The sequence below is a fragment of the Alligator sinensis genome, unplaced genomic scaffold (assembly GCF_000455745.1).
Source record: "Alligator sinensis unplaced genomic scaffold, ASM45574v1 scaffold406_2, whole genome shotgun sequence".
Lineage (NCBI taxonomy): Eukaryota > Metazoa > Chordata > Crocodylia > Alligatoridae > Alligator > Alligator sinensis.
Window position 1 is genome coordinate 763,411 of NW_005842543.1, and position 22,458 is coordinate 785,868.

The following is a 22,458-nucleotide window of genomic DNA, read 5'->3' on the forward strand; positions in this document are numbered from 1 at the left end:
TGGCAGGACTGGCCACACGCTTCACAGCCCAGGCTGCTCCTTAAGCCTGGACTGGCCAGGACCAAGGGACCTGCTGCAGGCCAGACAAAATCATTTGGTGGGCCATATTGAGCCTGTGAGCTGTCTAGGGCCTGTGGGCAAAATACATGTGAGAACTTGCAACTTTAGGAGCAAACAAAACATAGAAAGAGAGAATCTCACTGCTTCCCTGAAAAACATCTGTACTCTAAAACATGCTTATGTCCCATTCTAGAAAGTTTGACACTTTGAGGAAACTAGAATGAGGCATCTGTATATACAGATAAAACATTTTAGGGTCAAGTTGTAGTATGTCTTCAGAGATTTGGGGAGTTGCAACTTTCCCAAATGGGGAAAACTTAACGCATGACTGAAGATGAGTAGTCAGAACTAACTCTTGATATTACAGGGATGTAATCGGGTATTAAATATCAAATTTACACAGAGGGAAAACTGTAGCCTTTTCTAGTAACACTGACAAGGATGAAAAAGGGGGAAGAACCCTGTGTTATGGTGAACTTAATTCTCTGACACTTCGATTGCAAAGTTGCTACTCGGTAAAGTGATCTTCCATTTGGGAAAATAGTAACACAGAGCTGTCGCACCACCCAACTGCTAGTCTTTCCTTTGCTCAGGCATTTTTTTGACATGCGCTGTTACCCAGATTACAGGTAACCTTGTGGGTAGGTTGCTGGTAAGGGGCAGAAACAGGTAGACAGCCCAACCTTTTATTTGCTTGCATTTTAAGACACAAAAATAAACGTTTATCCAAAAGTCTGCCTGGCTACTTGTGACAGCACAACATAGATTCTCACCTATATTGGCTGGGGAGACTCGGGAGGTGGGAGCAGCAGGTCTTTTTGAATTCGTTGAGTTCTCCAAATTTCCCTCCAGCCTATGCCCAATATCTTTTATAGATGGCTGGTTCTAATATTCTAATACAGGGGTTTTCAACTGGGGGTACTTGGGATGGCTTCGGGGGTACTCGGCAGTGGGCCCTCCCACTGCTGCTGACACTTCCGCCACTGTCACACTTGCTAACTGGCCGTGGGGATCTCCCCACCCCCCATCACCAATCAGCTGCTGGGGCACCCCCCCCCACTGTCGGGGGACTCCTGCCTTCTTGACCGGCCGCTGGGGATATACAGACCCAAAAAGGTTGAAAACCCCTGCTCCGATAAATGATCTCTGATTTGCTTTATTTAACTTTCTTTGTTTCACTGAAACTTTTGGAACTGGACTAAACCAGATCTCTTGTGACTTGGAAGGAGTCCAATCTCAGTTGGGTTGCATATCCTTGGGGAAAGTAAACGGGAGGGTTTCTTATCTCCTTTCCTTCCCTGTTGTGGAATGCTGTTCAACACTGGCCTGTTTCTTCTTTACCTTAGTTCACAGTCTTCTCTGAGGCATTTCTTGTGTTTACAAATTATCTAAGCATCTTAACAAAAATAAATCTATTATAGCAAAGTAACATCCAATACATTTAGTTACATTAATCGCTACTACTAATATTTTAAGATAAAACTATGATATGATGTATTTGGATTATTTAATGTATGGTCTTCCCTTATGTCTCCTTTCAAGCCTTGTACTTTGTTTTCATAGACATCAGGGCTGGAAGGGACCTCGGAAGATCATCGAGTCCAGCCCCCCGCCCAAAGGGCAGAAAGTCAGCTGGGGTCATAGGATCCCAGCAAGATGAGCATCCAGTTTCATCTTGAAGGTGTTCAATGGAGGCGCTTGAACCACCTCCGGTGGCAGGCTGTTCCAGACCTTGGGGGCTCGGACAGGAAAGAAGTTCTTCCTTATGTCCAGCCTGAAACGATTTTGAAGTAGTTTGTGACCATTCGACCTCGTCATCCCTTGGGGCGCTCTGGTGAACAAACGTTCCCCCAGATGCTGGTGGTCACCCCTGATAAACTTGTAGGTGGCCATCAGATCACCCCTGAGCCTGTGCTTTTTCAGGCTAAAGAGCCCCAGGGCTCTCAGCCTGTCATCGTAGGGTCTGCTTCCCTGACCTCTGATCATGCGCGTGGCTCTTCTCTGGACTCTCTCAAGCTTCTCCACATCCTTTTTGAATTGTGGAGCCCAGAACTGGACACAGTACTCCAGCTGCGGCCTCACTAAGGCCGAGTACAGGGGGAGAATGACGTCCCTGTTTAATTGTGTTTAGTTAAATAAGTGTATGGCTTCCTTTACTTTGCTGACAAAACTAATTGTCATATCTGCAAAGGTTCATGCTGTGGTCACTCAAACAGGCTTGAAGGCCTTCTGATTAGCCAGACTTCTGCAGCTTGGCCTAGGCCCCTTGCAAATGGCCAAGGCTGGCAACAGCATGTAATTGTATCTTGCACATGCTGTTGGAAAGAGATAAAAGTACACATGTATTTGAGTGGAGAGTGCTTAACAATTAAGGTTTTATTAAATGTAAGTACACCTGCTTTATACATCCTTTGTGCCTGGACTTCCATTTCAGAACAATATCCAGCAAGACAACAGTGAAGCTGGAACACAGTCCCAGGTACAAACTGATGAGCAACAAACATCACAGTCTCCCCCTTCGTCAGATCCTCCCTCTGAAGAAAACAAAAACCCAGATACCAAGAAAGTGAGTGACCCTTTAAACTCATTTTGTTGAAAAAAGTTATAACGTCTTATGCTGCTCTTTAAAACTGTAACTCTACAAAGTTATAAGCAACTTGCTGCCCTTGCAGCATATTATGTTAATACTTTTTGCATATTAATTTTTTGTCTGAAATCACCAATGTGTGTAGCTATTTAAGGCAAGATAAAGTGGGCAAAAATCTAATGATCCATATTTCAGCCTTCTGAAAAACTTCCCTGTCCACCCCCAGGTTTTCTGTTAATAATGTCTTTATTATGGTGCTTTGAAGGAATTTTGGATTTTGTAATAACCTTTGCTAGAGCTGCTGTGACAAACTGGGGAATCTAGACTAAAAAGAAAACTTCAGAACAAAGTGCATGCAGCTTGCAAAGCAAAACAAAGTCCTTGCTGCAAAAGGCCTGTAATCAAACTCTTAACATTGATGCTTACAAGGATTACCGCTAAAAAGAATCAAACAGCAAACAGAATCAGCCTGAGGCTGCTAGCAGTTTGCACTTAATTTTTACCATGTGTTCTTATAATGAGCACGTCAGTGTTGATGCTTGCAATCAAAAGCCAGAGATTCTAAAGAATGGCTTGTTGCTGCTGATAGAACATACTTCTGGTAACTGCCCGCCCTGTTTCCTCAACCCCGTTCATGATATGGAGATACCTGACCATAGATGAAGTAGAACAAGACTGGAATAGCTGACAGAAGACTATCTCTGTTGGGGGTTTTGAAGGAAAGCTGAGAAACTTAGTCCACGTTCCTTTGAATAGCATCACTGGGGAGAGAGTGGAGGCCTTCCTTTTAGGGCTCCCTATTGCAAGATGTCAGAAACATGATCTTGTTTCTCTTTTGTCCAATCCAGACAAATGAGAAGAAAAGTGATCAACCACCAGAAGCTAAAAAACCCAAGATAAAGATGAAGAATGTGGAGCTGCCTATTGAAGCTAACTTGGTCTGGCAGTTAGGGAAAGACCTACTCAATATGTATATTGAAACAGAGGTGAGTTAAGTAGCCTTGCTTAAGGAGACCTGTTCTAATCTACTTTCTGTTAAACGACACTTAAGCAACTGAAAACTTTCTTAGATATAAAAATGGAACGCAGCATCTTTTATTAAAGCTAATTCATGCTGAGTTAATGCAATGCCTTGCTTGGCTGCCACGTAGCAAAATTATATAATTTTGAATGACATTATGATAATTACTCATCCATGGAATGAGAGCACAAATTGGTTTAGAACTGTCAATATTTTGACAAAGAGATGGGCCAAGGCCTTTCAGAGATTTTGACATTCTGCACTGTTGTAAGATTCTGCTTTTGCGCTTAACATTGCTCTAATAAAATAGACTTTTTTTCCCCATGATCCAAACAGGGCAGGATGATCATGCAAGACAAGCTGGAGAAAGAAAGAAACGATGCTAAGAATGCTGTAGAGGAGTATGTGTATGAGTTCAGGGACAAGCTGTCTGGACCATATGAAAAGTTTGTCTGTGAACACGTAAGTTGTAACTTTAATAGTTAACTGAAAAACCTTCCCTTCAACATCTCCCTTTTTTTTCTTTTCACACTTTTGCCTTAACAATTTTGCAGAAGAAATACCTGGAATTCTGTGCACTTGGATGATAACTTGCACACCTTTAGAGTTGTGTTTTTACTTGCAAAAAGTGTGCCTGCAGTCTTCAAAATTAGTTGCCTCAGAATGGCTGCAATTAGTATTTTGGAAACTGTAGTAATTCATTAATCTAAATCTGACCAGTCCTAAGCTTTGTTGGTAACACTTGAACTAGGGAGCAGAATAGGACCAGGATCTGGAGTGGCAGGCATGACAGCTCAATCTGAATGGGTAAAGAGCAAACAGTTGGAGGCAACTGGTGGTGAGGAGACAAAGCCATCGTGCAAAAGCAGGGAGAGGTACAAAAAACCTCAAGTTCTTGAAAATGAAATGGAAGGGAATAAAATGTATCTAGTCTGAAGAGAATTTCAAAGCGATTTTGCCCTACAGCAGGAAGGTCAAACGTGTGGCCTGTGGACTGGATTCAGCCCACAGAGCCATGTCATATGGTCTGTTGGGCTCCCAGAGGGGCTGGGAATTCAGGGGTGGGGCTCTCCTCTAAAATCTGAGGCCTGAAATGAATGGGGGTGAACAGTAGCTGCATTAAGCCCCTTGCTGTTGCATCAGAATCCAACCAGGGGGAGTTTGACACTTCTGCCTACAGTATCTATATCATTAACCACTAAGTTTGGTTAGTGATTACATAATCTTTTTACTGTAGATGCACTGAAACATTGGTCGCATATGGGATGGCATCAATAAAATTAACATTACCAGCAATTGGCTTTTTTTGGCTGGTGTAGCCAATAATATCACCAATAAATGCCACATGTATGCGCACAGCTGCAGCATGCACACAGCCAGGAATGCAGCCTGGCAGCGTGGAGAGTCAGCATCTGGCCTGTGGTGCGGTGGGAAGGAAAGAGGTGTTTGGGTGGGGGGTACATGTAGATTGAGGTCTCTACAGTGAGTGAGGGAGTGGGATGGACAGGTGCTGCCTACCCAAGGTGATGAATGTGCCCCCAGCCAGGAGTGGGACAGAGCCTTGTGGGTGGCTGATCATGGGGCAGCAGCTCCCCACTGCTGTGTGCACTCCTGAGAGAAGCATAGGGGGCACATGCTCCCCTGGATTTGTGAACGGGGTGAAGGAGGCTGCCCACTGGGGTCAGGGCTGGGGCTGCGGCAGCCTCTTCCTGGCAGGGAGCTGGACTGGGGCTGGGCTCCAAGGGGGTGGGATAGGTGGTAGCAGTCAGAGGGGTGGCTTATGGGTTGGGCTATAACCACCCCAAAATTCCCCATAGCTACCCCTCCTAGTGCTGGTGCAGCCCCTGGCCCCAACCCTACAGCCCACCCTCGCCCTGTGCACAAATCAGGAGGGGGCAGAAAACAGTGGTGGGGAGCAGCCCCCTTCCCACATCCTGTACCCCCTGGATGAGATGCCTCCGCCCCAGGGTCACATTCACTGTCCTAGCTGGGCAGCACCTGCCTACTCCCTCCCTCACCGTGGGGGCCTCTTTTCTTGCCCCTTCCCCCACACAAACTTACTGGCAGGATGCGGCTTTCTAAGCTTCCAGACTGCATTCCTTTAAAACGGCTATTCAGTTGATATTGGCTGATACCAATGGCCAATTATTAAGCAGCCATATTGGCCAAGAAAATCTTTCAGTGCACCCCTGTTCTTTACATGATGCAAGGACCTAGTTATAGATCAAGCACAGACTATTTGAAAAATGAGATGTGCCAGTGCTTGCCGCAACTGATTCTTTAAAATGAAAAAGGCAGAACAACATAGAATGTCTGCTGCAGCCTGTCCCTGGCTTTAACAGGGCACCATTTAGACTTGTGTGTGGTCAGTTTGGGCATACATCTTGGGCTCAAAGAAAAATGAAAGGAGGCAGCACTCAGATTTTCCAGGGTTACAATTTTGAGAGATTTCTTATAGTTGGTTACAACCGTACTTTTATTCTCAGCCAGTGGTAGAACTGCTGCCGCGTGTTCTTCAAACTGGTCTGCATTTTTCTTCTATCTTTTTGCCAAATGATGTTTTAGCAGCATTGTATGCGTTAGTCTTTGACTGAAACTCTGTGATGATATTCAGAAAGCAACTGATGTAGGAGATGGCTGAGGAATATATAAAGGCACCAAACAAGCAATTGGTCCAGTCAAGGAAGATGGCTCCGCTGAAAGACTTAAATAGAAATGTCATTACTGATAAAAACAACTTGAGCATTGGCTTGAACACTATGGAATTCTGTATTCAGTGTTTGATTTCAGTTTCACTGACTAGCTTGAAGAATTACCACATTTTGAAGTTATGATGGATTTGGACAACAAACCTATATTAGAAGATTTGCGGAAAGCCATTAAATCGAGTCCTGGGAACAAGGCATCTGGCAGAGACCTTTTGCCTGCTGGAATCTACAACTGTGCCAACAATTAATTACTTTGAAAGCTTCATGATGTTATATAGTACTCTGGAAAGAAGTGCAATTATACAAAAATAAAAGGGCTAGAAGTGACTGACGACCACTGAGGCATCTCCCTGTTGAACATCATTGAAAATGTTGTCACTTGCATCATATTACCTAGGTTGCAATCTCTAGGGGTGTCTGTACACGAGCATGGAGGCTGCTCTGACATGCTGTAATTCCAGCATGTCAGAGCAGTTTGCTGGAGTGTAGTAATTACTTCCTTGTTGAACAAGCTTTAGTTGTACCCCTGCTGCCAGAACTAGCCTAGGGGTGTGCAGGGCCCGGGGCATATCAGCTTGTGCGGGGGAGGGTGGTGGGCGACCGGAGTGCAAAGCCGTCAGCGGCTGCGCTGAGTGGTGATGTCCACAGAGCCCCTGAAAGCGCAGGGCCTGGGGTGGTCACCCCGATTCGCTTCAACAACAGGTTGAAACGGGTGTGTTTTAGCCCCCATGCTTTTTAACATCTGTTTCATTTCTGCTTCATGGATTTATTTATGTTTCTTCATGCATTCATGAACTGCAACAATGGCTCTTATCTTCAAACCAGACTAGATGGAGGCTTGTTTAACATGTCAAGGCTTAGAGCAAAAACCAAGGTAAAAGAACTGGTACTGAGAGACTTCCTGGTCACAGATGACATCGCAAGATGCCTTGGTTGACCACAGTGAATCTGCCCTGCAAAATCTCTTTGGTAGATATTGAGTCATGCAAGAGCTTTGGGATGGCAGTTAGTCTCAAGAAGACTGATACCAAGGGGTGGAAGAACCAATGTCATCACTTGAACAGTGGTTTTCAACCTGTGGTCTGTGGACCTCTGGTGGTCCACAGACTGTCTAAGGAGTCTGTTAAAGATTACTATGATCACTCGAAAGTGTGAATACTCAAAAAGGAATCGGCATCTCTATTCAAAACTTCCAAAGTGGCCTGCACCTCCATATGTTTAAGGGTCTGCCTGTGAAAAATGGTTGAAAACCACTGCTCTGGAGGATAAATCTTTTGGTGTCACTGACAGTTTTTGCTGTCTGGATTCTACAATCAGCAGATCAGCAGGAATCCTGACCTTCAGACTGAACTAACAGAATCGGAGAAATAGCTAAGAATTTTGGGCTGTTACAGAACTGTGCGTGGAATAACAGCAGACTGTCAGCTAAGGTGAAGATGTGAATCAACAAGACTTGTGTGCTGTCGCCTCTACTTCGTGGTTCAGAAATGTGGACCATGTACGCTAAGCACATCAAGAGACTGAACAGCTTCCACAAGATATCTGTATAAGATCCTGAAAATAAGGTAGGAAGACAGAATACCAAACACAGAGGTACTGGAGGGCACAGGACTGACGTACTTAGAGACCACTACCAAGAAGAGGAAGTTGCAATGGATGGGCTGTTGGGAGAATGGGAGGAGACTCGTATTACAAAACTATTCTGTACGGCAAGATTTGAGACTGTTCTAGAAAGTGGGGTTACTCTTTATGGCAGTACCACGATGTGTGCAAAAATTATACGAAGTCGTTCATCGACATAGAAAGCTGGGGAATGCATGCAGAATCCTGTCTGATCTGGAAGGAACATCTTGGCACTGGGTGCAGCTCAACATGCAGCAGCTTTGATCCAGAGGATGGAAGCAAAGCAAAAAAGAAGAAAGCAGCATGCTGTAAATTTGGACTCCAACATGGACAGCACACAGATCTGTGAAATTTGTAACAATCTGTGTTGCTCTCAAATTGGGCCTGTCAGCCACAAATGGATTCATCAGGCATCTGGCTAGACCTTTTACATGTATGTCATGATCCAGAGGAGTGATAGTTGCCTATAATATGGTCAGCTCCACTGCACTGAAATGTTATTAAAAGAGACTACTTTTCCCCTTTAAAATTGTCCCCAAATAGAATTCTTGTTGAAAAAGTATTCAAAAGCTAGCTACCCTCTGCTTTTGTCAGGATACCACTTGGGTGGGAAGACAGCATTTTGTTTGCTTGTAGATATAGCCACTACAGCTCGGCTTGGCTTCCAAAGCCTTCTGAAAACTGCAGTAGCACATGCAATTCCCAGTTAGGAAGCTTGGAGTGAGTGTTTTGCATATGCTGTGTCCCTCTAACATAAGATGGGCAGACACAATATAGAAAGATGATCATGGAAAGCATATAGTAAGTATCAAGACAGATATGTTGGGCTGGATTTTTTTTTGTTCAAGCCAAGATGTACTTGGTACAGAAACAAATACAGGTATGGAAATGTGACTTCAAAATTTATTTACATTATCGGTTTTCTCAACTCTGCGTGGGATACTACTTGGCCCATCGCACAAGTCAGAGCAACCTTAGGACTGGACTGTTCAAAATCTAATAGAATACTACAGCTCGTTGTTCTCCATTTTCCTTTCCTTGATGCTTTTTATATTCTGAGCCAAATCTAAATTTTATTCTTAGGATCTTCAAAGATTCTCAGCACTCCTTACAGAGACAGAAAACTGGTTGTATGAGGAGGGAGAAGACCAAGCTAAACAGGTGTACCTAGACAAATTGGATGACTTAAAGGTAGGTACATTTTGCATGCTTATAAATTTGTATCTTCTGAAGTGCAGCAGGAACAAATTTTATTAAGTGTGGATGTGAAGTATAGAATTAATAGAAAGTCTTAATACTTCAGAAACTAGGTACCCCAATTGAAGTGCGGTATCAAGAAGCTGAAGAACGTCCAAAGATATTGGAAGAACTGGGGCGCAAGCTTCAAAATTATGCCACGATAGCAGGAGAATACAGAAATAAGGTGAGTAACTTCACTAGTAAAGAGGTAGACTTCCTTTTGTCAGGCTGTATTTTAGAGGCACAGAAAATGAGTGGACAGCTGCCTTAGCCTTTGTTGTACCACAGATGCCCAAAATTATAAGTGCGACAATTCCTAGTCCTAGTTCGTGCTGTCTTCACAGCCAATGTCTGTTTGCTTATGGTGGGAGAGTGTGGGCAGCCCAGGGCTGCCCGTGCTTTCCAGCTGCTTTTAAATAAGTACTCCTAGGGCTTCAGGGGCCTGATCCTGTGTGCTCTGGGAATCCCACTGCAAGCTTTTCTTACTGCTGGGCCCCAGGTCAGGGTGTTACTCTGCAAGCACAGGGTGGGTGATGTCTTAGTTGCATTGTGGGGTCAGCTTCCATGGCTGTTTGTCCTGCAAGGTCATGCCTGTAGAGCTGCAGGAACCCAGCCTTGTGGGGAAAAAAGCACAGTGATGTCTGTAGATGCCAGTGGAGTGGGGTCAGCTGTGCTGGTATGTGTCCTGGCATAGCTGACTTTCTTTAAGTAAATATCATCTGTTTATATACACTTAGGATGCTGACAAGCGTGGGGCTGGGGGAATGCTGTTTAACGGAAGCAGTAGCCTGTTGCCTCAACCTGGCTCCACAGCGTCCATGTAGATTGGGTGCTTCAGTGGAGCTTTTTTGGTGGTTTTAGCTAAAGCTCATTCAATCAGCTATTAAATAAAGCACCACTTTTTTTCCACATCTGTAAACAGCCTTAGACTCTTAACATATGAAAGGGGTATAATACTTGCTCTTCATTCTGCTCTTAAGGCTACTGTGCCATAATACTGTTATGACCAGAAACTACTTCTCCACAGCAAGTCTAATCTTTAATTGCTCACATGTCTTTCAAAAGGCTTAAGAGTAAAAACTTAGGTTAATGTCATGTGGTCCAGATGTGAGATGCATGGAGTAATGTATCCACGAAGGATAATGTCTGCTGTTAGATCAAAACTTGCATAATATTTGAAGACCCAAATCCTCCAGCCAAAATGTGTGTGATGGGTATCTCTCTTCTCCCTCTGTTGCCACTGGCTGCAGTATCACCCACAGATCCTAGGGCAGGGGCTTCTAGAGCATCTTCCAGCCTGCCTGGTTTATGAAAACACAAGCTGCAGAAAGTCATCATGACACTGAGTAGCTCCATCTGGCATTATCTTTCCTCTGCTGTAGCCCAACAGTACTGGATCAGCTGGGTTTTTGAACATGTATAGAGGAAAGGCCAGGATTTGCCTGTACAACACATGCATAAGGAATATGTTCACTGAGAAACATACTTGCAAAACCTCACAGAGGAAGTTTGAGATGCAAAATGTCTGAAGCTGCTTCATTGTTTTTTTGGTTTTTTTTGTAGGATGAGAAGTTCAGCCACATTGATGAAACAGAAATAATGAAAGTAGAGAAGTGTGCTGGTGAAGTGCTGGAGTGGATGAATAATGTTGTGAATGCACAGGCTAAAAAGAGCCTTAATCAGGATCCAGTTGTACATTCAAGTGAAATCAAAGCAAAGCTAAAGGTAAGTGTAGAAGGAAATTAATTCCAGGGCCTAGAGATATACAGCCAGGCCATAATCTAGAGTGCATGGTCTCAGATATGCTTCTATCAGTTAGAAGCAAAGAGAGTAATTTGGAGAATCTGAGTAGCTCCAGGTGGGAGTGGGTCACAAGAAGCAAGGAAGATTACATAGATTGTTAAAAACAACACTTTGGAGGTAGAGTATGCCTAGATTGCATCTGTCTAACCCTGTGTTTTAAATATAGCTTTTAGCCAGATTTAGAAGTTAAAACTTCTTTACACAATTGGCGAACCCAATATAGCAAAGCATTATTTATACTCTGTGCCAAAGAGTCTTATAGAGGAAGATGGTTAATGTAGTGCACAGTGTTAAGCATCTCCACCCTCACTGGGCACAGGAAGCCTGATTCAGACATTTGAAAACGCAGTTTGCTTTTTTTAAACAGTGGGGCTGGGTCACTTGAGCCTCCTGATCAAGTAAAGTACACAGAGTGCCTTTTTTATCATAGGCGTTAACCAACATATGTGAGCCTGTTGTGACGCAGCCAAAACCAAAAGTTGACTCTCCTAAGGAAGAAAATCCATTGAATGGACCTGGTGACTTTAAAAGTGAAGAGCTGGAAGAAGATAAAAATGCTGAAATACCTCAGCAGAATGGTGAATGCCATCCTAGTGACCAGACCACCACTAGCATGGACCTGGACTAGACCATGCATTGCATTGAACAGTTTCATCTCATGAAAGAAATTTTTTTTTTTTTTTCCAGTAGTAGGGGATATGGGAGGAAAACATGCAGTCTTGAACTATTTATATTTTTTTTTTCTTTAAATTGTCTGAACTTTGTTGTATTATGGAGGTGGGGAACAATAGCCGTCATCATGATTATCCTAAAAGGAAAATTGCCTTGGTAACTTTCAGATTCCTGTGGAATTGTAAATTCATACAAAGCTTCTGTGCAGTATTTAGCCATTTGCACCACTAAGGATGAAATCTTGCTATGAAATGTCCTGTTCTTTTTCAGAAGGTTGGAACTAAAACCTTGTGTCGATGTTTATAGATGCCAAGGTAGTTTTCTTTCATCTTGACGTCTAATTCAGTATGTCTGTAAGAAGCCAATGTCTGTTCCATTCATAAAGGCTTTTCAAAATATTTTTTATTTTATTCTTTCTTTTTCAAAGTCTGAAATGCTTGCTGGATATTGAGATGGTGAAACATGGTAAGTAGCATGCACAAATGCTTTGCTTTTGTCTCTTGCTGAAAAGAACATTTTCATGTGGAGAAAGCAAAATGAAAGAAATGTTGATCCTGTCATTGTGAAGCCTTTTAATGAGCTTTTAAAATAAAGTTCATCTAAATGGTATTTCTGAAACGTTGGTTTTGACTGTGTTCGGTATCTGCTGCCTTTTTGTTATAACTAGTAAAACAGTTGAGAATAGCTGCATCACAATTTTTCCCAGCAAGTATTCAGATGCTTGGTATGAAAGAACTACCGGAATGTGCCCTAACCAGGGCCATTGCTCTTACTGTCTCTTAAAACTGCACAACGTAGAGCGCACCTGTGAACTACAGAAATAATGGAAAGAGCAACTCGCATCGTCAAGAATTAGCTTTGGGGCAGAGGAAGGGCAGGCAGAGGCACTGTGGGTCAAACTTCAAGGGGGGCAAGGCAAAAGGGATCTTACGGTGGGTGTCTACTACAGACCACCCTGGGTTGAGCTGGACCAGGATTTCTCAGTACAGCTTATGGAAGCCATTAGGGCTAGGGATGTCATTGTCATGGGGGACCTAAACTACCCAAACATCTGCTGGGAGGAGCAATCAGCTAGGTCTGACCATTTGCATAGGTTCCTAGCTGAAATATAGGACCTCCACCTTATCCAGGAGGTGCACAGCCGCACTAGCAGAGATGCCTTGCTGGACCTGGTCTTGGCCACTGGGGATGACCTGGTGAGGGGACTACAGGTCCTTGACCACCTGGGTGACAGTGATCATCGCCTGCTGGAATTCACCATCCAGCGCAGGGTGTTGAGGGCTTATACCAAGACTAAAGCCCCTGACTTCAGAAGGGCCAATTTCAACGAACTTAGGAGATTAGTGGGGGAGGCACCGAGGGCTCAAAAGGTAGAGAATATGGGAGTCCATGAGGGATGGTTGCACCTTAAGGGGGCGATCCTCCAGGCTCAGAGTGTGACAGTCCCCGAGAGAAAGAAGGGGGGTAAGAGTGCTCTGAAACCCCCATGGCTCAAAGGCATTCGAGAATGCCTGAGGGCCAAAAGGGAGGTGTACACCTGGTGGAAGGGAGGGGCTATCACCAAGGAGGAATACTCCTCCTTGGCCTGTGAGTGTAGGAGGGCTGTTAGGAAGGCCAAGGCAGGGGTGGAGCTCAGGCTAGTGACCAGGATTAAGGACAACAAAAAGTCCTCCTTCAAATATATTGGGAGTAAGAAGAAGGCACTGGGTAATGTAGGGCCCCTGCTAGACTCAAATGGTAATCTTGTGGCTACGCTAGACAAGAAAGCCGACCTTTTTAACAAGTTCTTTGCCTCTGTCTTCTTGGACAGGGACCAGGACAGCTGTCCCACCACAGGTAGGCGCACCCAGAGAATGGTGGTGGACGGGTCATACTCAACCTGGCAGGATGTGAATAGTGGGGTCCCCCAGGGCTCTGTCCTGGGGCCTACTCTGTTTAACATCTTCATCAGCGACTTGGATGAGGGGTGGAAAATAAGTTGTCCAAGTTTGCTGATGACACCAAGATGTGGGGAGAGGTAGGCATGCTTGAAGGGAGAGAGAGCTGCAATTAGACTACAGAAGTGGGCGGATGATAATAGGATGGGGTTCAATGTAGATAAATGCAGGGTGCTACACCTGGGGAGAAGGAATCCACAGCATACTTACAAGCTGGGGAGCTCCCCCCTTGTGAGCACAGAGGCGGAAAGGGATCTCGGAGTCATTATTGACTCCAAGATGAATATGAACTGCCCATGTCAGACCGCAGCCAGCAAAGGCAACTGCACCTTGTCATACATCCAAAGATGCATTTCAAGCCAGTTCAGAGGGGTGATATTCCCCCTCTATGCAACATTGGCCAGGCCACAATTGGAGTATTGTGTCCAGTTCACTGCCCATGTCAGACCGCAGCCAGCAAAGGCAACTGCACCTTGTCATACATCCAAAGATGCATTTCAAGCCAGTTCAGAGGGGTGATATTCCCCCTCTATGCAACATTGGCCAGGCCACAATTGGAGTATTGTGTCCAGTTCTGGGCACTGCACTTCAAAAGGGATGTGGCCAGCCTTGAGAGGGTTCAGAGGAGGGCCACCCACTTGGTTGGAGGGCAACAGGGCAGGCCCTATGAGGAGAGGCTGAGGGACCTGAACATGTTCAGCCTCAGCAAGCAGAGGCTGAGGAGAGATTTGGGGGCTGCCCACAAACTCGTTAGGGGAGCTCAGCAGCAAACAGGAAGGGCCCTATTCCCCCCAGCAGCACCTGGGGTGACAAGGAACAATGGCCAGAAGCTGCCGGAGAATAGGTTCAGGCTGGAGATTAGGAGGCAATATTTCATTGTTAGGGTGGCTAAGATCTGGAACCAACTTCCTAGGGAAGTGGTCCTCGCTCCTCTCCTACCTTGGGTAAATTTGAAAAGAAGCTGGACAAACACCTGTCTGGGGTCATGTGATCCCAGCGTGTGCTCCTGCCAGTGGCGGGTGGTCAGACTAGATCTGTTCAGGTCCCTTCTGACCCCAAGCTACTATGAATTTTGATAGTTACCCCATTATTTTTTTTGTACCAAACCTGATTGGTTGCAGCTGCACAAAAGCTAGTGTAATCTTCAGTCATTTTAACAATATCAAGGAGTCCTTATTATAAAAGCATGTCTATTTAAAAAGATTTTGTTCCAGTTTAACAGTTCACTTGAGTGATTATTTGGAATGCCAAGTGTATGGTCAGCACCATTTAGAAAGAGAGAAAAGGTCTTTGCGGAGCCTACAGTGCAACAAATTAAACACTAGAACAGTAAAGGTTGGAAAAGGTAAAAGGAGTTATTTAAAATATCTATAGGACTTAAAACAAAAACAATTAGTTCTTAGACTAATTCTCCAAACCACTAGGAATAAGCTTTGCTACCATTAAAGTGATATGATGTTTTGTACTCAGTCACCTACAGGAAGCTATTGCTTCAGTTTTCCCCTAACCATTCTTTATAAAATAAGTCGGTACCAAGAACAGATACATCAGGCTTTTCACAAATTGTTGCAGTGCTGACCATTTCATAATAGTTGATAGTACGGTAAGGACTCAGTCCCCCATGCTTAAGTGGTCTGGTTAAATTCTTGAACAGCTCATGCTTCACACTGGGGAGAGGAAAGAATAAAAGCATGAATTAGTAATTCTGCTATGTATAATTTAGGGCCTAATCTAGGTATCTATATAGCAAACACAGCAAAAACATAAATGTGTGGCCTTGCTTTCAGTTTTACCTTTTGCCCACAGCTTCTGTGCAAGACCATTTGTCAACTTCCTCTTTGATATCTGCATCTGTAATGGTAACTTGAGAGAGCTTATGGTTGTAGCTCCCCTCATGCTAAAATACATAAAGGAGAAGACAAATACAAGATTTATTTAGTCTCCTGATAGACTTGGTCTCTGCTGTGGTGGGTCCTAGAGAAGTCCTATTACTGTTTGGGTTGCTTTACAGAATTTACCTATTTAAACACTGGAGAAAAATACACTTGCTCTAATTTGCATTTGAAATGTGAACTGCATGCCTTGAACACAAATTTATTACATTTACTAGGAAATATCTCTTTAAATTCTACTGTAAAATCCCAACTATTTTGTGAAGTCTGTTATTAGGAAGAAGAGTATGTATTTAGTGAACAAATACTGAACAGTAGTGCTACTTGGAACATGCTGTAGATCAGGGGTTTTCAACCTTTTTCGAGCATTGTATCCCCAGGTGGCCGAACATGGAGTGTACCTGTAGAGGCCGAGTGTGCATGTGTGTTTGGGGGAGGAGGGGGGTGACATGCAGCTGGACACTGAACAGGGGTGAGGGGGTGGGCATGGCATGCAGCGGGATGCAGAGCGGTGGCAGCTGGCATGTGCAGGCTTTCCCCCGTCTTCCCCACATCTGGCCACATGCCTCTGTATAGTGGGGGAAGCTGGCATGCGGCAGCTGCCCATGAATACCTCCTAGGGCAGGGGTGGGCAAAATATGGCCTGCAGGCCGGATCTGGCCTGCCAAGCACTTCCTTCCAGCCTGCAGAGCCCCTTCAAAACCCACAATGGTGGCTGCCTCTCTCAAAGCCTCTGGCGGCACCAGCTGCAGCACCTCGGGCTGCTTCCTTGGGTTCTGGTTGCAAGGTAACCAACCCTGACCTCAGCCTGCCGCAGCTGGCCTTGCCCCACCTCTGGCTCAGGCACGTTTTCAGCTTGAGAGGGGCAGGGGGGGCTGGCCCAGAACCTGGGGCACCATTGAGGGGAAACAGTGTCTGGGCCAGCTTCTGCTTTGCTGCATGGGACTGGAAAGGGCCCTGCCCTGCAGGTAAGCCCAGGAAAGTGGTTGCTGGGCAGGCTTTCCCCATGCTGTGCTGCTTGGGCTGTGCAGGGTCGGGTTGGGCTGGGACTGGGGAGGGGAACCAGCAGCTAGGCCACAGCTCTGGCCTAGTCAGCACCAGGGAGGAGAGGTGGCAGCGGAGCCGTGTGCTGCTCGGGACAGGATGAGCCCAGCTGGAGCTGCAGGGGCTCAACTACATTTTCCCTCTACCTGCTCTGGTCAGTCCTGAGCAGCACACAGCTCTACCACTACTTCTGCTGGCCAATGCCGACCCAGCTGGGTTCACCCCATCCCCAGCAGCATGTGGGAAGCTGGCTTCAGCTGCATGCTGCTCGGGATGGGATGGACCTGCCCAGGTCTGCACCAGCCAGGAAAGGCAGCATGCAGCTGAAGTTGGCTCCTTGCATGCTGCTGGGGGTGGGAGGAGCCTGGCCGGGTCTGCACCAGCCAGCAGAATGGGCAGCAGAGCTGTGTGCTGCTCGGGACAGGACGAACCTGGCCGGAGCGGCAAAGGCTCAGCTGCATTTTCCCCCTGCCTGCACCAGTCAGTCCCGAGCGGCGCACAGCTCCGCTGCCACTTCTGCTGGCTGGTGCAAACCTGGCTGGGCCTGTCCCATCTGGGGCAGCATGCGGCTGAAGCCAGCTTCCCATGTGCTGCTGGGGACAGGGTAAGCCCAACTGCGTCGGCACTGGCCAGCAGAAGCAGCAGGGGAGCTGCCTCGTTTTGGGACCAGCTGGCACAGGTAGGGGGAAAGTGCAGCAGCACCTGGGGAAGCCACTGCTTGATAGGGGACTGGGTGGGCTGGCTGGGCCTCACCAGGGAGGGAAAGCTGTGGCTGAGCCCCCCTGTGGCTTGGAACAGGAGGGGGTCCTACAGCACTAGAGGTGAGGGGACCTGGGCCTGGGCTGGCTTCTGTTGTGCTGGGACGGGGGCTGGGATGGGTCAGGACCAGGTCATACTGGCGCCAGTGATGGATGGAGGTTGGCCAGCTTTTGATGCCTGGGGCCTGATGGGGTGGGCTGGGTCCTTGCTTGTGGGAAGGGTCTGGTGACCAGTACTGGTCAGGGGAAGGGAAGCTGGGGCAGGATGTTAGAGGGGTCACAACCCCTTGATACCTGGTAAATTGTGCAAGGGGAGGGACTTCTGGTGGCAAAAGGTCAGGGGGCAGGACTTCTGGTCCCAAGATTGTGACGAGGGGGTTGGGCAACTGAAGGGACAGGGCTACCCATGCAGCCCTTGACAGCTTGCCAAAACTCATCAAGTGGCCCTCTGCCCGAAATAATTTCCCACCTCTGTCCTAGGGCCTGGTCTAGTACCCATGGGGGTACTTATACCCTCAGTTGACAACCCCTGCTGTAGATCATCATCAATACCAGGGTGTAGTGTGTGTAGACTGAATTTAACTACAATGCACACTTAAGCTGCTTAACATTTTAACTGTGGATAAAGTCTGAACTTTCCTTCTTGTATCATAATACTAATCAAATAAAAAAACAAGTCTTACTAGACAACCAGGAAGACTAAGGGATCTGGAACTGTTCAGTCTGGGGAAGAGAAGACTGAGGGGGGTGGGGACCTGGTGACTATTTAAAAGTATGTAAGGGGTGAATATAAAGCATGGGGAGAAAAATGGTTCACTAGGATGCCCCAAGGGAGGACAAGGAGCAATAACCATAAACTGTTAGAAGATGGTTTCAGGTTGGATGCAAGGAAAAACTTCTTTGTGGTAAGGGTGACCAGAATCCGGAAGATTTCCCAGGGAGGTGGTGCAGTCCCCAACCCTGGAAGTCATCAAGAAGAGACTGGACAGACACCTTGTTAGGATTACTTGATCTCAGCGGTAGAGGGATTGGACTCTATAGTCTTCTGAGGTCTCTTCCAGTCCTTAATTTCTATGGTTCTATGACTTACAAATTGATTTTTTTTTTTTTTTTTTATTATTAAGCAAAGCCTTCTGTACCACACTTTCCAAACACCAGTCTTGCTAAAGTTAAGAGATTCAGCTTCTTTTGCTTTTGTATATAGTGGGATTGAGAAATAATTACTTTTACAACACCAAAGGAAAAGTTACTGTAAAAACATAGAGCATATATAGAAACTACTGAAAAGTGTATTGCAGTTATTGTTAGCTAGGGCACCATGTAATCTTTAGAAGCTGTGAGCTCTACCCCCTGGGGTGCTGTAATACAGATGCTACTGCCACAGTGGCAGAAGCTAGTTCAATCTATCCTGTGCATGCTTCTACTGGATTAGGACGCTGGTCAGCCTGCAGCAGCCTTTCCTGATCCAGCCCCTCCCACACACCTGGAAACAAGAGCACAGGACTGTGTCTGCTGCTAGGAAAGGCCAAAGTAAAAGAACAGAATGAGTTGGTGCCTGCCTGCTTTAGGCTTATCACAGCCCTAATGCAGGAGTGCATACCCATGCCACAGCCCTTCCCAACCTGGCTGTGCAACTGATGCACAAGGCAGTTCTTTCTTGAAGGAGCAACACCCAGTGGGGAAGTACTGAGGGGAGCAGAGGCAGCACCAACAGTGGTTCTCAAGCAGGGATGCTGTTACCTTCAGAATAGTGGTAGAGGGGGGACCTGAGAACCACCGGTATATTAAAGAGGGAATGGTGTGATTATGGCATCTTGTTACAGCTCCAAGTTCAAGCTTTACCCTAGGTTCAAGCCAAATGCACTACTTCCCAGAAGCTAAGAGCAATCTTAGAACCTAATTCCTAAAATGACAAAATCAAGTTGATCTACCTCTGCTCAGCAGCAGGCTGATCCTGAAAATGGAAGCACCAATAGTCCTGAGCTATTTAAGTTTTTAGCCACTTAAGTACCAGCTGCTCAGCTACTATGAGTAGGGTTTCTTCCATAGTTTCATAATTGTTAGGGACTGGAAGGGACGTGACAGATCATCAGGTGCAGACCCCCTACACTTGAGCAGGAAAGACTGCTGTGATCAGATGACGCCAGCAAGAGAGGCATCAAGATGCTTTTTGAAAATTGCTAGGGTAGATGACTGTACCCCTCTGAGGGGAGCCTGTTCCAAACTCTCCGCACTCTACTTGTAAAGAAGTTTTTCCTTATGTCTATCTTGAAGCAATCTTCAACCAGTTTGTGCCCTTTATTTCTTGTCGTCTTCTAGGTGGCCTTGGTGATTAGATGCTCCCTCAAGCCCTGATGTATGCCCCTAATATACTTATAGGCTGCTAACAAGTCTTTGCCCTCCTAGTCTGTTTTTCTTTTCCAGGCTGAACAGTCCCAAGCCCTTCAGCCTCTCCTTGTATGACTTGGACTCCAGGCCTCCAATCATGTGTGGCCCTCCTCTGGACTCTTTCAAGCTTCTCCCCATCCTTGAAGTGCAGCACCCAGAACTGGATGCAGTACACCACCAAGGCCAAGTGGAGCAGGAGGATGACATCCTTTGCCTTGCTTGAGATGTCTCAGTGGATGCATGCCAGCGTTTGATTAGCTCTGCCAGCTACAGCATTGCATTGGTGGCTCATATTCACTTTGTTGTCAGTCATGACACCCCCGTCTTCGTCAGTTGTGGTACTAGCAAGCATAGCACTGCTGAGCCTGTAAGGGTGTTGCGGATTATTTCTCCCCAGATGGAGCACTGTCATTTAATACAGAAAAATGTATATCAGGTTGAGGTCCGCCTACCTCACAAGCCTGTCCAGGTCAGCCTGTATTGCCAACCTGTCTTTGAGTGTGACCACACTCCCCCATAGTTTGGTGTTGTCAGCAAATTTTGCCAGTTTCTTTATAATACCCGAATCAAAATTGGTGCTGAACATGTTGAAGATCACTGATCTGAGTTGATTAATGTTAAAAATCAAGCCAAGAACTGCTCCCTGTGAGAGACTGCTACAACTCCATCTACTCAATGGACTGTTCCTGTTTACAATTATAGATTGACACCTATCAGTTAACCAGTATTTAATGTGTCCCTTGCTGAATTTGTATCCAAGGTCTCTTCACCAACATATTGTATCAAGGCAAATGCCTCACAAAGACATGTGCATCATCATAGCTGCATCTTGCTTTGCTAGAGAATAAGAAGAGGAACCACATTCTTAACACAGGAAACTGTTGCTATCTATACACAAACCTTAGATAAAGAGTTCTCTCGAGCTGCATCATTTTGGTCTGAGCTTATGATTTGCCAGACAGAAGTTTCGCCTCCCAACACTGGATGATGGGGCATGCTTTGGGGATCTATCAGAATTTCAAAGGGCACCATGGGATGTTTCCAGGAGGCAGGAGTACAAATTTCCCAAGGTTCTTCTTGGCCAAAAGTCCCTAAAAAGGGGGGGGGGGGAATATGAGAATGAGACATGCATATTATGCTTCAAAGTGCACAGCCATAGACCTGTACAGAAGTTAACAGGTTGCAACTAGAGCTGGTGAAGAGTTTTCCAACAGATGGTTTTTCTTCAGAAAAATGCTCATTTGATACAAATCAAAATGGTGCATCTCCATTTCAATCAAGCTTTTGTTGGCAAAGATTGGATGGCTTCAGAAGGGATAGCCAATAGCTTGATAGTCACGTTACTACCAGAACCTTAGAGACCTAGGTTCAAGGCCCTACTGTACTTGACCTCTGGTCTCATGAATAATTATGTAGAAAAAGAAGAACATCTCCAATAAGAAAGACTGAGAGAAGCTGATTGTTGAGCCAGCAGACAAGCCAAACACCAGGCAGTGCAAGACTGAACTTAGCTCTTACATTAAGAAATGAATACTTTTCCCACCAGATCCTGATCTACTTGTGTGCACATGCCTTTGTTTCATAAAAACCCTCCCAAGTTGGGAGGGGTGGTGGCAGAGCCATTTCTGCCGAGCTTTTAAGGCTTGATTCTCTTGGAAAATTTTCCTTTTTTGTACATACAAACCTTTGCTGCTGGGAAGAATTTTTAAAAACAAATTTAGCCAAAGAAGAGTCCTTGCTAAAATTCTAATTCATCCCCACACTAAATTAGCTCTTTTTCTGGTTGCTAACTGTCAGAAGCTTTTATTCCATGAGGGCCTGATTCAGTGCCTACTGAGATCACAACCAGAACTTCTCTTCATGGTAGTATGTGTCGGAGCAGATAAAATGGTAGTGTGGTCATGTTAAATGGTAGACGGTGAGTTGGAAATCTACAGTCACTTGTTGCCAGCTTTGGCCATCTTTTAAGGGGGAGGCAGGTCTATGCCAAGCTACAGCAGTGCTCATTAGGGCTGTGTAAAGCTTTGGGTGCCGATTCAATTCAGAGGCGATTCGGCCTGATTCAGTGGCCAAATCTCCAAATCCGAATCGAATCGAGATCAATAAAAGAGTCCAAATTGATTTGAAGCTCTCCAAATCTTCGGAAAAGATTCGGGGAGCTTTGATGATTCAGGCAGTCCCCACCTGCTGCAGCAGGGAGCTGGAGCCAGATTCGGAGCTGGTAAGTAGGGGGCAGGACTATGGGGCAGCACCTGGCGAGTGTGGGCTTTTTTTGAAAGCCCCGGGAGCTGGGATGGGTAGGGAGCCATGGGGGTTGGGGTGGAGGGAGGGGGGTGCAGGGATGGGGCCTGGCAGCACCACTCTCTCATCTCATCTCATCTCATCTCATCTCATCTACCAGTTCCTTCATCCCCTATCTTGCCTCTATTTCAATTGCACCAAGTAACCTCACTATCTAAGCTACCTAAGCAGTTTTCACTGGTACTAGTGGGGTCATGGAAAACAATCCTGGATCTGTTGGCTGCATCTCTGGTTTCAGTCAAGAGAGCCACACATGTTCCTAGCTCCAGTATAGGTCAGCATCCACCTTGTGCTCTATCCTTTATATTCTATCCTTCAAACCTTCCTCTTCTGGGAAGTGCCAGCATTTCCACAAGAGGAAGCATCTTTCATCAGGAGTCCCCTCCGCTCACCATCCTCTGGACAAACAGGCAGAACCTTTTGAT

General features: G+C 45.8%; 2 protein-coding genes across 4 annotated transcripts in view; one reads left to right on the forward strand and one right to left on the reverse strand.

Annotated features, from left to right (window-relative positions):
* HSPH1 (heat shock protein family H (Hsp110) member 1) overlaps positions 1-12,699 on the forward strand; it is a 50,424-nt gene extending 37,725 nt beyond the window's left edge. For 2 of the 3 annotated variants that reach the window (XM_025213643.1, XM_025213644.1), the window contains exons 12-18: positions 2,495-2,626; positions 3,496-3,633; positions 4,005-4,130; positions 9,083-9,190; positions 9,303-9,422; positions 10,802-10,963; positions 11,472-12,699. In XM_025213643.1, the coding sequence (XP_025069428.1) occupies positions 2,495-2,626; positions 3,496-3,633; positions 4,005-4,130; positions 9,083-9,190; positions 9,303-9,422; positions 10,802-10,963; positions 11,472-11,669 (984 nt within the window). In that variant the 3' untranslated portion in view covers positions 11,670-12,699. The remainder of the gene's footprint in view (positions 1-2,494; positions 2,627-3,495; positions 3,634-4,004; positions 4,131-9,082; positions 9,191-9,302; positions 9,423-10,801; positions 10,964-11,471) is intronic. The other variant, XM_025213645.1, reaches the window with a different exon arrangement.
* LOC102372752 (WD repeat-containing protein 64-like) overlaps positions 10,636-22,458 on the reverse strand; it is an 84,585-nt gene continuing 72,762 nt past the window's right edge. The window contains exons 28-31 of the mRNA XM_025213642.1: positions 20,633-20,823; positions 15,444-15,547; positions 15,230-15,317; positions 10,636-10,680 (exon numbers count right to left, since the gene is read on the reverse strand). Coding sequence (XP_025069427.1) covers positions 10,636-10,680; positions 15,230-15,317; positions 15,444-15,547; positions 20,633-20,823 — 428 coding nt within the window. The remainder of the gene's footprint in view (positions 10,681-15,229; positions 15,318-15,443; positions 15,548-20,632; positions 20,824-22,458) is intronic.